This window comes from Rhinolophus sinicus, linkage group LG03 (assembly GCF_036562045.2).
Source record: "Rhinolophus sinicus isolate RSC01 linkage group LG03, ASM3656204v1, whole genome shotgun sequence".
In the NCBI taxonomy this organism is placed as follows: Eukaryota; Metazoa; Chordata; class Mammalia; order Chiroptera; family Rhinolophidae; genus Rhinolophus; species Rhinolophus sinicus.
The window spans coordinates 139,838,241-139,854,345 of NC_133753.1; the positions used below are offsets into that span (position 1 = coordinate 139,838,241).

Consider the following 16,105-nt stretch of genomic DNA (forward strand, 5'->3'; position numbering starts at 1 on the left):
TTCACAAAGCTGCTCTTAAAGTGAGCTGGCAGCCTCCAGCCGCCCGTCTTTGTAAGGAGACCACTGAGACTAGCAGGAGCGCGGAGCAGCAGCTTCTCGCTGCCCTGACTTTTTAAGAAATCTCAATGAACTATTTGTAAGGAATCACTGATCTTGCCTGCAAGCTTTTTGCACGGCAAAGACATCGATCAGTGTTAAGTGAAGATCACATTTTATATGTGATCTTGACTTTTTTGTCTTACATTATATTTTTATAGATTTTGTTATAAACATGGTGCTGGGAAAGGTGAAGAGTTTGACAATAAGCTTTGACTGTCTTAATGACAGCAATGTCCCTGTGTATTCTAGTGGGGATACAGTCTCAGGAAGGGTGAATTTAGAAGTTACTGGGGAAATCAGAGTAAAATCTCTTAAAATTCATGCAAGAGGACATGCGAAAGTACGCTGGACCGAATCTCGAAACGCCGGCTCCAATACTGCCTATACACAGAATTACACTGAAGAAGTAGAATATTTCAACCATAAAGACATCTTAATTGGACACGAAAGAGGTAAGTTTTTATATTACTCAAATAATTAAACCTGTTTTCTTTGAGAAAGTACCTTTTCAATTTTTCTGAATTAATATAATTTTACTCCTAGCATAACACACAGCAGTTTGATAAAGATTAGCAAAGTTGGAAGATTTGGATTCTCCTTGACATTCATCGTGTGTTAAGTCGTAATGCATGCCGGCATCTGCAAAGTGACTGCAAACTGCACTTATTCAACTACCTCTATACCCAGCTTGGTGTGTGCCATACGCATTTGCAATCCATGTGCACCTTACAAATTCTGCTTAAATCCAATTCAATAATTTTACTAATATATTTTCAACTGAATTGCTAAAAGCTGCATGCAGTCCAATATGAGATTTTGTCCTTGTACTCTGCAACCTTAGATCTTAACTAAGCTTCAATGAAGAAATGGAATAACATTTTTAAGTGGGTTAATAGGTGGATTTCATTTTTAATATTGACACGCACAAGACTTGAAAGAATTGATCATTGTTCTGTGATAAAGGGTTTCTGTGGCTTATTTTGACATATGGTATCAACACCCCACGTGTTTTTTTCCCCCTATTCTTTCCAGTTCCTTTAGAAATTTTTATCAGACATTCTCTATTTTAAAGGACAGTATTTGTCGTTATGATAGGTTTTAAATCAGTTTTAGAAGCCATTTAGGATCAGTAATTTTTTTTTTTCCCCGAGCATCATGCCTAACTTTGGAACGTGCATTCAATGAAACCCCTGCAAGTCAAATGAAATTGAAAAGTATTCGGCACGTTGGATTTGATTTTTGATTAGAAAAGGGAGATAAAGGGTTGTCAAAGGGAGAAAAGGTCCTGAGGTTTCCAATCGATTGTTTAAATCGTTACATTGTGGAAATATAGGAGACTCTAAGCTTGTTTTTCTAAGTTTCCACCCTTTGTTAGAAGCGGTTCAATCCTGTTTCGGACCAGTTCTGGGGGGTGGTGAGGAGGGGCGCTTATTCAGCTCTCAGCAGATTGGTTACACGCGTCAGGTGGTGGCGATGACTTAATTCCTAGACCAAGAAGAATATAATGTTAAAACTGGTTATGTAATTTTGTACTTCTCCTTTTTAATGCAGTATTTAGTTCAAATGTTGGCTATTTTTGAAAGAGTAGAGCACATTTTTACCTTTATTTGTAATATTAAAAAACATGAGGGACGAAATGCTAATTAAACTAAGGCAAGTGTAGAAATGAAGGATGCTTTCACTTACAGCATTAATGCACTATTTTACAAAATATTAAGATGAAATCAATTCTTTAGTTAGGTATTCAGTTACACATAGGTAATTTGCATCCTGAAATAATTTCTAGTTAATGGTTCCAAGCAGTAATGCTGGTAAGAAATGCATGGCTAATGACAGTCCTGGTATTTGCAGAAAAGCAGATACATGAGTTTGTGTTTGAACCTTTCTGGACATTGCAGCTTTCTATAAAATGGTTGAGAACAAACAAAGGTTTTTTAAGGAGTTGAGGCTTGCAATGGGGTAAAAGTAGAATAATGATTTATGGGGGGAAAAAACAGTTTCATGAGTTGCTCCCTGGTTTTATTATGTGGAATTATGTGCCCCGTACCCCAACGCGATGCCCCACAATTCCTGAAAACGTGGATGAGCTCCTAGCCTGGAATAGTTTCAATGACTTAAGACTGGGACCTCTCAAACTAGCCTGGTAACTGAGACCCCGCCTCAGGTGACCGGCGATAGGCGGAGCCGGGTTTGTTAGCCTGTTGCTAAGGCGATGCCAGGCTCTGATTGGATTGGGCGCCGGCGGGTGGGGAGAGCGCAGGCTGGGGCGAGGCTTGGAACCGGCGTGCGCCGGTAAAGGTCCCTCCAGAGCGGCCGACCCCGCCCTACTGGCGTGCCACGGCTTCTGGAGGTGTCCAGATCCCCTGTCACACACATCACGTTCTGTCGCCCCCTCACCTCGACTTGTTTGGCCCCCGAAAGAAACGACTTCGGGTGACAGCTGAGTAGAGGGGAGAAGCTCCTGCTGGCCTTACAGGTGCCGAATGGCCCTGGGCGCAACTTCAGCTGACAGTCCTATTCAGAGGGAACTTGCATGTGCCTGGTTCGCAGGACCCCATTTTAGTATTTTTCGGATGGAAGGTGTCAGGTGGCTTCTGTTAACGCTTGTTTTCCTGTTAGCTGAAACAAAGCGTGTTTCGCGACCGATGTAGTCACCAGACCGGCTACCTTAATTTGCTCTGAGGGGAGAGAGATAGCAAAGGCTGGCGGGGAGAAGGAGGAAAAGTGGTGGTGACATGGAAAGCTAGGTGGGAACCTGGACTAGTATTCCTCGCCCCCTCATTGTTTGCCGGCACCTTTCCTCCCCTCCCCCAATCCCTCACCGCCCCCGTTTCCTTCACCGCAACTGTAAAGGTGTCAGGGTGGCCCGAGCCAGATCGAACCGGTCACCAGCTGGGGCGTATAAAGCGGAAGCGCCGCGGCGCGCTCGCCCCGCCTTCCGTCCAGCAGGCTAGGCTGCGCGAGCGCCGGCGACGTATGCCGTATGTATAGCGGGGCGCGCGGGCGGCGGCGGCGGCGCGCGGGCGGGCCGGCTGGGATCTGCTCGCGCCGGTTTAGGCCGGTCCTCTCCTGCTCCGGTCTAGTTCTTGATTGACAGCCCGGCACTTGTTTACCACCGCGCGGCCGCCGCCGCTCTGCTCAATGAGACTGCTGAGCTGGCACAAAAAGGGAGCGAGACAGGATGAAAAGGAGAGGAAGACAAACTTTGGGTGCTTTCGAGGGCAGCAAATTTAAATAGACCCTCAACTCACCAGCCAGTTTTTGGTGCTAAAATTCGTTCAGAAGATTTGCACAAGGGATAAGGAAGATAGTACTGAGATAAAAGCAATCATCATGATTGAATAAAAGTAGCTCCATTAGGCGCTTTTTTTCTCCTTTGATGTAAGAGAACACTTTTTTGTGTATATTCAATACTTTGGTGAGGGAAAATTAAATGGTAATACTAGTTTCCTGCACTCATGGTTAATGATAAAGGTTTCTACATATATAAGAAAGACATTTATGTAATTACATAGTCAGACATTTAAAACATCATTTAAAAAAAACCCGAACCCCCTTGCAAGTTTCCGTTAATATATTTTGGAGACATTATAAAAAATAATATATTTGACCAAAAGAAACTGGTTATAAAATGAAAAGTAACCCCTTTTTTTCAATCAACTGGGGACAGCTTGGTTAGACGACGTTTTTCAAGGATGTAGGACAATGTTGTTGCCTGGTAATAAGCAGACACCTTTTAAATCTGAAGTGTATTTCATATATGTGCAAATTTTTATCTGTCGCTAGGACAGACTGGGTATTGTCATCATTTTAGGTTCAATAAAGAATTTATATGTTTAGCTGTGAAACACATTAAAATCACTGTTCCTTTTTTTAACTCCAACATCAATTTGACAAAGTTTTCTAATGGTTTTATAATAATAACATTCACATCTTCTGTATCAATACTGACGTTTTTAAAGGTTTACATGAACAATTTTCATTTATATATAATCTTAATTTGATAAATTTGAGTAAATTATTGGAGACAAAGATAACATCTCAGTATGAGATTTGAGGTCTTAATCTGTAGTTGAGAATATTACGATGTTAAATACAGATGCCTTACTTTCCACTAAAAACCACCTATGGTGTATAAGTATTATCACCATTTTACAGATAGGGCAACTGAAGACTTTTTATTTTACCTAGAGGAGGTGATAAAGTTGGAATTAGAACTCAGATCTCTCTGACTCCAAAGCTTGTGGCTTTAATTATCATATGAGCATCGTTAAAGTTTTGCCGCCAGAAAGAGTATGTAAAGGTTAATAAGTTTTTTGTCTTGTTTTTGTTTGTTTTAGATGATGATAATTCTGAAGAAGGTTTCAACACTATTCATTCAGGAAGGCATGAATATGCATTCAGCTTCGAGCTTCCACAGACGTAAGTATTAGAAGTAGCAGACATTTTTCATAGACATCCATTCTTTAAATTTAAAATTATTCCAAGTTTAAATATTTTTAGTTTTAAGAAAAAACCCTTTTCATTACTGAAACTTGCTAGGGGAAAACAATATACTAAAAAAAGAAGCTATTTTAATCTAGTGTGGCAAAATTATAAAAAGGAAAGCTTAATTCTTCTTAGTACTCTGTCTCAAGATTTATGAGATTTTAAAAACTTGAATGGTATTTCATTGAATGTGAGCGAATTGGAAGGTTCTAGTCAAATAGTTAAGCACTTAGCATATTGAGTTTATCATCAGTTAGCATATTTAGTTTATCAGTTAGCATTAGCAGAAAAGGTAGAAGATATCAAGTCTCCCATTCAGTAATTTATAAAAATTCAGTGTTCTTTTTGCTAGCTAATGTTAACCAATAGTGGTAAGCTAAGAACATAAACATAATTGGGAATATTCTAACTTTGGAAGTGATGTTCTTTTATTAAGAATTCAGTAGCTTCTGTGCAAAGAACTACTGAGAAGGTCACACAAAAGATATGACCTGGACTTAAAAGTAAACATCCATCAGAGATACCTTAATATAAGGCTTGAAATCTATATAAAAGGAAAGTGGTATATTCTTCATGTAATAACAAATTATTAACAGATTATAAAAAAATTTTAATAATGTCTTTAATGGATACAAAGATATGCAAAGTGGTACTTGCACTCATTGTTCTGGAGAATAAACATTACATAAGAATTTATCAAGTGCCAAATGTACATGATTTCATATTTTTAAGTCCAGTACTTGAGTTGTTAATGTGGATAGAGTTTATAAATGGTATTTTTCAGAGTATTCTATTTACCATAGTACTTAGGAACATCATTTTGAATGTAATACCCTAATCTACTTTCTGAGAAATATTTTAAGTTTGTTAATACAATAAGGCTCATGTTGGGCCTGAATATTTAAAAGAATGGAATTAATTTAATATACATATTTAAAATTCTATCTGTAAACCAAACTAGTTTAAAATAAACTCTAGACTAGCATAAATACTGCATTTTATTTCTCTGTGCTATACAAGTTAATGCAAGAGTCTAAAATTTTTAAAAAAGGAGAAGCACCACTACTTCTCATACTAATCTAAGCTAGGTCTCTATTTTGTCAATAACTGAACATTGTGCATTTTTCTAATCAAATTATGAAAAAGAGGCTAAACTTATGAAAATAAAATCTTTCACAAGTAATAAAATCTGGGAGAGTTGAAAAACAGTTCTGATCCTCTTGATACAGCTCAGTGTCTAGAATTTTTCGATAGAAATAGTTAAGCCATTTTTAACTTTTTTTTCAAATTAAATTCTTGACCTTTTCAAGAATTGTTCATTTCCAAATATTCATAATTTTGCCACCAGCATTAAAAGTAGACTCTTCTTTGTTTAAATGAATTGTGGTGTTCTGGCTTTTTTAAGCAGAATTTCTGTAATGTTTAACTATCACCTATTGTTATTTGGAAATAGGTTTTTTTCCCCAATGACTTACATCCCTTTGGAAATTTTTAAGAACTTTATGTTTTATACCTCATTGATAAATAGTACAATATATTAATACTTCTATGCTGACCTGTCTAATTATTAGAAAGAGGTATAAAATTAATATATTGACCTTTATATTCTGCACAGACCACTTGCTACCTCATTCGAAGGCAGACATGGCAGTGTGCGCTATTGGGTGAAAGCCGAATTGCACAGGCCTTGGCTTCTACCAGTAAAATTAAAGAAGGAATTTACAGTCTTTGAGCATATAGATATCAACACTCCTTCATTACTGGTAAGAGTTGACTGAATTCTTCATCCTTTGTTTTTGGTATATAAATACTAAAGAATAATTACCTAAACTATAATTTTATAGTTTTAAAATAGTATAATAGTTTAAACTTCATAAATAAATAATTTTTTAAAATACAGTCAAAGGTATACAAACTATTAAAGAATATGCTCATGTTTTCTGATATTGTAATAACTTTAAGTAAAATTTAAAAAACCAGTATATGGTATTAAATATGTCTTATTTAGAAGATAATAGCAGTAACAGAATAAATCTGTTCCCTGGATAATTTTAGTAGAAGAGGAACAGTAATATTAATTATTATAAGACAATATCACTTAACTTGAAAATACCATAATCTAAAATGTATACTACTTTGTATTATTCCAATAGGGATAGTTGTCAAACAATGGGGAGATTATTATTTTCATGAAAAAAGTTAATTCCGTTTTAAAAGAAATATTTTTTAATTGTATTTTTTCATAAGATTTAAATTTGACTTCAAAAACTAATTGGTTTAAACAAATGAAAACATCTTTAAACAAATAAGAATTTTTTAGATGAATAGTTTCTTTTTACATACTGATTTTTGCATTCTTAAAGATGTTAACATTTGAGATTCTAACCATGTTGCTTTCTAACCTGCCTTTTTATTTAAGGCTGTTTAAATGGAATGTGGAAAGGGTTTTTTTGTTTGGTTGGTTGGTTTTTAATTACTGTACATGTAAATAATGTGGGCTAAAACTATGTTTATGGAATATGGTATTAAGCCCTGTTCTCTTTTTTTCTTTAATTGAATGGAAACTTACATAAAAACAAAAATAGTAATATAATTCAAAGCCATTGGTTAGTTTAAGAAAATAAAAGTATATTTGGGTACCCCCAAAAAAGGCAACACTGCTTTTAATTTTAAATTCTCTAAGAATTTAGGATTGTATTTTAAAACATTCTATTAAGCTGTCCCAACTCATACATTGATCTTTCTCCCTAAATTTATTTCTTACAGTCACCCCAAGCAGGCACAAAAGAAAAGACTCTCTGTTGCTGGTTCTGTACCTCAGGCCCAATATCCTTAAGTGCCAAAATTGAAAGGAAGGGCTATACCCCAGGTACGTATAAAATGGATTCCCACCCAAAATAATCTTTCTTCACTTAGCTTTTCTGATTAAATTTACAACATTTCTACTAAATTAAACGTAAAGACAGTATTCTTTGGTAAAATAACATATAAATTGTGTTTATCCAATTTTCTTTCATAAATTGGAATATAGTCTCCTTTTTAAAATAGCCACTATAAGTGAGTAGTTGATTTTTATAACTTAACATTACTTATCACTCTTAGGACAGCTTTTCATCCATGTAGTCTGTTGAACTTTTATACTTTAGCTTAAGAATCTATGTTTGTTTTGGAGTTTTTGTTTGTTTGGGTTTTTTAACAGCAATTTTTTTTTTTTTTCCCCTCTAGGTGAATCAATTCAGATATTTGCTGAGATTGAGAACTGCTCTTCCCGAATGGTAGTGCCAAAGGCAGCCATTTACCAAACACAGGCCTTCTATGCCAAAGGGAAAATGAAGGAAGTAAAACAGCTTGTAGCTAACTTGCGTGGGGAATCCTTATCGTCTGGAAAGACAGAAACGTGGAATGGCAAGTTGCTGAAAATTCCACCTGTTTCTCCATCTATCCTCGACTGTAGTATAATCCGTGTGGAATATTCACTAATGGTATGTGTAAACTTAAGGTTTTTTTTTTAAGTCTTAAAATCCTAAAGATAAAATTTTGTCTGTCTTACATAGAGAATTTGATTTTTATATTCTATATATGATACATACTTTAATTTGAATTGTAATTACTAATTTTACCTTATATGAAAATGTACTATACAGTACTATACATAATGGAGAAACTTTTCATGTATATAAGTAAAAAATGAAGTAAATGAGGACCTCAAATGACATTATAATTGGGTCGTTAGTTTTTAAAAAGGAAATAGTATTTGGCATTCTAAAACTAACATGTCTTTTCACTGTTTAGGTATATGTGGATATTCCTGGAGCCATGGATTTATTTCTTAATTTGCCTCTTGTCATTGGTACCATTCCTCTACATCCATTTGGTAGCAGAACCTCAAGCGTAAGCAGTCAGTGTAGCATGAATATGAACTGGCTTGGTTTATCCCTACCTGAAAGACCTGAAGGTAATTTAATAATGCATATCTAAGCTTAGCCTCTTATTATTATTTCAAGAACATAATTTTGTTTCTGATATTTTATGATTAAACTTTAGAATATACCTGAAGATTAAATGTACCCCTAATGTTGGACTTAAATGTGTATTCTTCTAGTTTTGAGGACAAAACAAATTATTATTATTATACTTTGATATTTCTTTTTAATACCTACTATTCTGTGTATTTTGACATGCATAAGAACATGCTGTTCGAATTGCGTGTATCTTTTTCCTTCAGCACCACCCAGCTATGCAGAAGTGGTAACAGAAGAACAAAGGCGAAACAATCTTGCACCAGTGAGTGCCTGTGATGACTTTGAAAGAGCTCTTCAAGGACCACTGTTTGCATATATCCAGGAGTTTCGGTTCTTGCCTCCACCTCTTTATTCAGAGGTAAGTACCAACTCAAGTATGAAATGGGCTGGCTGTCCTTGGAAACAGCATTGCAGACTTTTTGAAAATACAGTTAGATTTTGATTATCATAATAATAGAGAAACAAATAATTTAAAACCATAGATTAATAAAAGTTAAATTAGGGTTGTCAGTATTTACTAAGTTTGACCCCGAGGTAGGACTGTTCACTTGTATTATTAGGGAAGTAAAGATAATTAATGATCTCTCTCCGTGCTTTCTTAATGCCTGTTAAAGGAGTAATTTATATTTTGAAGTATCAGTAGAACTAGTATTTTGCAAGCATTGATTAAATAGCTAGAATTTATCTACTCATCATCCTTTTCCATGTTAATTCCTTGCATATTTTAACATTCTCAGCCATAGGGGAAAATAACATGTTTGCAAGCAATAATATCTAAACAACATTCCTACACAGTTAGATTATTTTTATTTATTTCATATTGATGACAACTAAACCCTAGTTGAAGAAAACATGACATTTACTTGGGAGAAGCTCACAGTCTGGTGAAGAAAAACAACAAACTTAGAAGCAAAATATTACATAACAATGTGAAAGGAATGCATAGTTCATTGGAGGAGCAGCTTATTGAGCCTTGGGAATCAGGAGGCACTTCCCTGGGAAAGGTGATGATTAAGCTGAATCTTGAAAAATAAGTACTCCTCAAAAAGTAGGGTAATTTAGCCAGGAAGAACGGCACGTGCAAAGGCAAGTAGGTATGGGGATGGAATCCAGCAATTTCAGTACACGTTTTTAGAAGCTTTAAAGTTAGCCTTGATCCCAATATAATACCAAATAATTCTGTAAATCACTACAATTGTTAACTTTTTTCCTTTTGGTTGCTGTCGTTCAGACAGCTATTTTACAATGAAATGTTACTCCCAAATAAGAAATAAAAGAGATTGTTTCACTCTTGAACAAATTGCTCTTTTTCTCCCCCACAACCTCCAAATCCATGACTGGAAGAGTTGATTTTTCCTTTGGATTTAACTAATATGAGATCCACTTTATTCGTCGATTACAAGATATTCGTAATTCATGCAAATTCTTAATGAAACATAGTTTTTCTATCCAACTATTCCTATTCATGAAATTTTCCATTAGATGTTTAAAAAGGTTCTGCTTGTTACAGATTTGATTACTACATTTTTTATTTAGACATTTCTTTCTTGCTTATTAAGTCAGTCACTTCTGATTGGATCTGAGGCTTAGCTGTCCAATGGGCATTTTAAAAGAATGGAAATCTAAGTGTTCATTTTTAAGCAATTCGTCACAAAATTCTACCTTCTTTTGAAATGAACTAAAGATGATAGTTTAAAACTTAAAATCCTAAATTGGTTCATGTTGTGATTTAATTAATATCTAGCCACATAGAAGGGGGAAAGTTCTAAATTGTATTAAAGCTATTTTAAATTTCTACTTTCAGTTTTTTCTTTAAAGCATAGTCATTAAAAGAAAGAAAGTTTATTTGGCTTTTGTACTTCAAAAGTGTGTTTTATCTAAAGTGGCTGAGGCACTGTGTCTTGTCCCATATGTAGATGCAAGTAAATGGGTCTTATCCAAAATATCTTTTAGTAACAGAAATGTATTAAACCCAACAATTTGCTTTCCTTTGCCCATTCTTTCTGTACCTAAGAAGCAACTAAAATATATTCACTTTTATTAAATGTATGTGTATATGAAAAGTTACTCCAGAGATAGAGAAGGTAGGAAGCCTCTAGAGCATTTCGGGTTCAGCATTGCTATTTCTTGATACACACTACTCCTGAGCCTTCTCTGGGGTTTTATACCCATGATTTATTATCTCACATAGCACCGAGAACATTGTTTACAGGTAACTGCGTTCTTCCCAAAGCCCACAGAAGTGTTGACTTTTTTATAAAAGAATAAAAGGGATACTTTACAAAAGATCCTTCCTATAAAGATGTTTTCCAATGTGTATTTGAGTCGTAAGTACTACGAAGTGCTTAGTAAAACTCCATTCTCAATAAAATTTAACCATTAGCTTTTGTGAAAGAACTATTTGGGCATACCTTTATAAATTTTATTATTAATCTAATAATTGCATATCAGGCACTTTGTACATAATACTAGTACCATTTCCTTCCCATACAAGCTGTGTATGCTCTTTCTGAATAAATTTCTCAAAACTCAAAAATCTTAGTCATTTGCTGCAATCTTACTAGATCTTATCAAATAACTTAATTTTTTTTCTTTTCTTTCTAGATTGATCCAAATCCTGATCACTCAGCAGATGATAGACCATCCTGCCCCTCTCGTTGAAGGAACACTTGGTTAAATCAAGTTGATGTGGATTCTGAACTATCTCTCTTCCCGGCTGAGGACAGAGAAGTATCTTGGAGACACGTTTTCAGAGGAAGTGGAATTGCTTTTGCCCAGAAAAATGGCAAATACATGAAACAACCAGTGATCGTGCGTTAGAAGCCTACAGCAACATGCTAGGACTGCTCCAACATGCTTGAAGATCTAAGCTTTTCTTTTTTAAAACTGGCACATACCAAGAGCGGTCTTCTTAGCCTATGGTCATACGTGTCAAGACACCGTGTTGTAAAGAGGGATGATTTCCTTCTTTTGATTTGAAAATTTGCACATGCTCAATGCTTACATTGTGCAGTTCGATGTCACTACAGCTTTTTTTCCCCCATTTATGCCAGACTCTTGATATTCTTTTAAAACTTGTTTGTGGTCAGCACGACAAGGAACAGAAGAAAGCTTTGAAAAAACTTTAACATGAAAAAAACGCACTGACTTTTTTTTTAATTTAATATAGCCTGGACTTGACCTGCGTATGCACATGCTCAGATTTGTCCTACTAGGCTGACCATGTATCACCTCTTCAGCTTGGATCCTATTGTGGATTTATTTACAAACATCAAATGCCTTCAAGCCAATCCTTCTTGCTGTATGTTTTGCAGCCTACTGTAGTAGATACGCAACAGATATGTGGGAAAAGAGATAAGAGGAGGAAGCTAATAAGAGACTTTTCAAGATTGTATACCTTCTTGGTTTCTTTTAAGAATTTGTTGCCTTTCTACTATTACAGCAAAGCAGCATTTTGTTACTGACTGCCTAAAATCACTTAATCTCAGGTGAACGCATCACTTGCCAAACTGTTGGAATGCTATTTGTGTTTTGTTGCACTGTTGAGTTATTTTTTTGTTTGTTTGATTGGTTGGCATTTTGGAGAGGGAAATTTGGAAAAGGGACATACACAAAAGTGATAACCCACCCACATTCCCTTTTTATCATTACATATAAGAAGAAAATAGAAGAGCTATGAATGGAGTAAAGAAAGGCAGTATGGCAGGCACCAGCAAAGAGTTAAAGGCTGTTGCTCTTAAAAATTAGTTATTTTTATTTTTTTTAAAGTATGGAAGTTTTCCAATCACTAGAAAGGCGAAAGTGCATTTATTTTTATACAGAGTTACTTAATTACCTCCAAAACACATAATGTTGAAAATCATTTTTCCTGGTGCAGAGTATTTTAATGAGCAGGAATATATGTATGTATGTTCAGGTTATGATTGGAGAGCTCAATTTATACATTTTTTTATCCTGCTCAAGCTTAACAGCTTGAAAACCCAAGTTTATTCTAAAAGTATATAACTTCAAAATTATAAATGCTAGAATGTGCTGGATTAATAAATGTTTTATATCTGTGGGTGTTTTTTTAATGCAGGCATTTTTTTCCATTATCTAAAGAACATTTTGCTAAACGAGAAATTACATACTTGAGTATATTATAGATAAGATAGGGAAAATGGTCACATCAGTAAATTGTAGTTTATATTAAAGATAATTTACAGTTAGCTCATAACAAATATACCAGCATTCACGATGACACTTAAAATGGCGTTTTCAAAGATACCAAGTATAGTGATTGTCTTATTTTAGAAGGAATTCAGCTCTGATATTTTTAATGAAAATCAGCATCTCGTGTTGCAACATGCGTGTGAAATGGTTGTTACATCTATCCTGCCATTAACCCCACAGTTAATAAAGTGGCTGAAAGTAATAGTAACTCTGGCTTGGTGCTTGACCAGGTTAAATACTGTCTTAAAGCTTCATACAAAACAAAGAGGCTTTTCCATAAGTGGCCTTTAAGAAAACATGGAAGACAATTCATGTTTGAAAAATGCTGACAGGGTGAAGAAAGCCCAATGTAAAAATGAATCGCGTTTTAAGTGATTCAGTTAAAGGGTTGGGCTCCCATAGCAAATTAATACTAGATAATAAGGAAATGGGGGTGAAATATTTTTTTATTGTTGTTAAATCATTTTGTGAATGTCCCCCTCAAAAGAAGCTAATGGAATATTTGGCATAAAGGGCATTTGGTGGTTTCATTTTTGTTTGGGGGGGATTGTCAGAAGATCCCTTTTCTTTTCTCTTATATCTAGGGAACAATTGTTGATAACGCATAGCATTGGAATACTTATCACCATATACTCTTATAAATAACACAAGAAGAATGACCAATATTCTGGTAATTGGCACTGGGTCACAAAAATGATAAAATTTTAACTATATATAAAACTTTATCAAATAAAGTTTTATTTTCTCCATTAAAGTATTTCTTTACTTTTCTTATTTAGAGGCATTACTTTGCTCTTTTCTAAATATTGGTCAATTCCTGATAATAAGACGTGAGGTTCACAGTTGTATTCCAGTATTCAAGATAGATTCCTGATTTTTCAATTAGGAAAAGTAAAATCCAAAATGTTAGCAAAACAAAGTGCAATATTAAATGTTTGCTTTATAGATTATACTCTATGGCTGTTTGTAATTTCTGTTTTTGTTTTTCTTTTTCCTTTTTTATTTGGTGCTGAATATGTCCTTGTAGGCTCTGTTAAGAAAACATGTGGGAAATGATTTGATTTTTCCTATTGCTCTTCCTTGTGGAAAATAAAGTGTTTTGTTTTTTTTTTCTTTTTGTAAAATTGGTTGGAGATTTATTTGAATCTTGATCATATTAGTAACTCATACATGCAAACACTATTAAGACTACAATTTAACTCTTTGAAGCCATTCTGGATAAGAATTGTCTAGAAAATTACTGAAGGCTTAAAGGAATTTTTAATACTAATTATTGTTTTACTTACTAAATCATTAAGTTAGGATACTTCCTTATAAAACTTGTAAGTTAGAAATATAAATTTCAGTCTTATATATAAACTAAACCAGGTAAAGTAGTTTTACTTAGGTACCAATTTCTTCTTGCTGTGTTATGTCCAAGTATCTAGGTAGTATTTCAAGACCACACAAATTTAAAAGCTATCACATTACTTTTATGAAGACAGTTTCTAACTTTAAACAAGTCTTTGTCTCAAAGAATCTGAATCTTATAGTGATTTTTAATGTTAGAAGTACTTCTATAGTCACATTTAGAATTTATCTTCTTTATATAGATGAGCTATTGAGTTGTATTTGTGCCTTAAACATGATTCTGCCATATTCTCAAATGTACATACACATGTAAAAATGTGTTAGAAAGATTTAGACAAATACATTTGTAATCAATTTCATAGAAGTACACTCATTCTTCTAAAAGCTAACGATCTACACAATGTCCAATACAATAAGGAATGGAAAGAGGAATTACAACATCAGAAGGGGAGACTGAAGTTCTGGGTTCTGTGACTAGCAGTTTCCTTGAACAGATGTGTGAATTTTGATTTCTTCATCTACAATGTACAAGCTATCCAAAGTCCTTTTCATCACTGAAAGTATGAGGTTATAATACATCTTTAGATAAAGAATGCTCTAACTCAATTATTACAACACTGAAATTAACCACATTGCTTTTACGTTTACATTAGAATACTTCTAGACTGATTTAAGTACATGTTTCAAGTTTAAGAGTGAGGGTTATCTGGTTCTGCTTTTGCATTAAATCATCTATACTTATCAAACTACCCTTGTCATCATAATTAGTGAATGGCCAAGCATGGTATATACAGAGGGTGCCAAGAAAGTGTATAAACATTTTAAGAAAGGAAAAAACCATTAAAATTGTAACATACACCGATAAAAGATGAATACAAGTCATGTATACATTTTTTTGGCACCCCCCCCCCCCCCGCCAGTATATTAGGACTTTTGATTGTGACGGAGAAACTCAGACTAGCTTAAGTAAAAACTATTAATTAGTAATTCCAGGAATAAACTATATTTAAAGTATATTAGATCCAGAAATCCAAATAATGCTCTGGGGACACTTGTCTCTCATCTCTGTTCACTCGTCCTTTTTGATATTCACCTTATTCTTTCATGTTAGATGAGCCAGGAAAGATGACCCCAACTTTTATAGCTCACAGATCTCCAGCTGGATCCCCAAATCACTTGTTAGGGAACATTTTCATTGGCCAATACTTGGGTCATGTCTCATGCCACATAAAATGGGTTTCCCAAAAGAAAGAATTCTATTTCCAGAAGAAGGGAGAAAAGAGGTCACTACATTTTTGCTGTTTCAAGTGTTGTCCAAACCAGCAGCAATATCACCTGGGAGCTTGTTAGAAAAGCAAAATACCAAGATTTATCCCAGAATATCTACCCAAAATACCTGTTTACGTGACTCCCAGGTGATTTGTAAGTACAGTAAAGTTTGAGAAGCTCTATAGCACACCAAAGAAAAGTGAGATGAAAACACTGAATAGGCAACTTTGTTTTCACAAATCCCACGCTATAACTGAGTTGAGGATTTGGGACACTGATAAATAAAAAACAACATGCCATTTTTAATCCCAAAGCATATTTATGGCTTGATATTTTTTAGCTAGGATGTCATAACTACTGAGATGATGGCAATTACAAACCCCTGGGATTCAAGTTCCTATGTCAAGAATAGCATTTCTCAAAACTTCCATGACTGAATGACGAAATATTTTGCCTTTTCATTTCTTAATTTCAAAAACAATGCAGAGGGCAGATAAATTTTTCAATCCATGAGAAAAAATCTTACTGATTAAGCAGTTCCTCAAATAACATTGTTTCATTAAAATGTTAACGGAGGAAAAAATCTACTTCCAGCCAGGACGACTGTCTGTGTGGAGTTTGCACACTCTCCCCATGTCTGTGTGAGTTTCTTTGTGTCCTCCTGT

General features: G+C 34.6%; 1 protein-coding gene across 2 annotated transcripts; it reads left to right on the top strand.

Moving 5' to 3' along the window:
- The first annotated feature begins 50 nt into the window (after positions 1-50).
- On the top strand, positions 51-13,945 carry ARRDC3 (arrestin domain containing 3). Of its 2 annotated transcripts, none has more exons than XR_002137563.2 (8): positions 51-551; positions 4,440-4,521; positions 6,203-6,350; positions 7,354-7,456; positions 7,813-8,069; positions 8,380-8,542; positions 8,775-8,967; positions 11,214-13,945. XR_002137563.2 is itself a non-coding variant. In XM_019734235.2 (8 exons), exons 1-8 carry the CDS (start codon positions 272-274, stop codon positions 11,268-11,270), a joined length of 1,245 nt encoding a protein of 414 aa, XP_019589794.1. In that variant the 5' UTR covers positions 67-271; the 3' UTR covers positions 11,271-13,945. The 2 variants fall into 2 exon arrangements, 1 of the variants encoding a protein (XP_019589794.1); XM_019734235.2 differs by having other exon boundaries at positions 67-551; positions 8,813-8,967.
- The last annotated feature ends 2,160 nt before the right edge of the window (positions 13,946-16,105 follow it).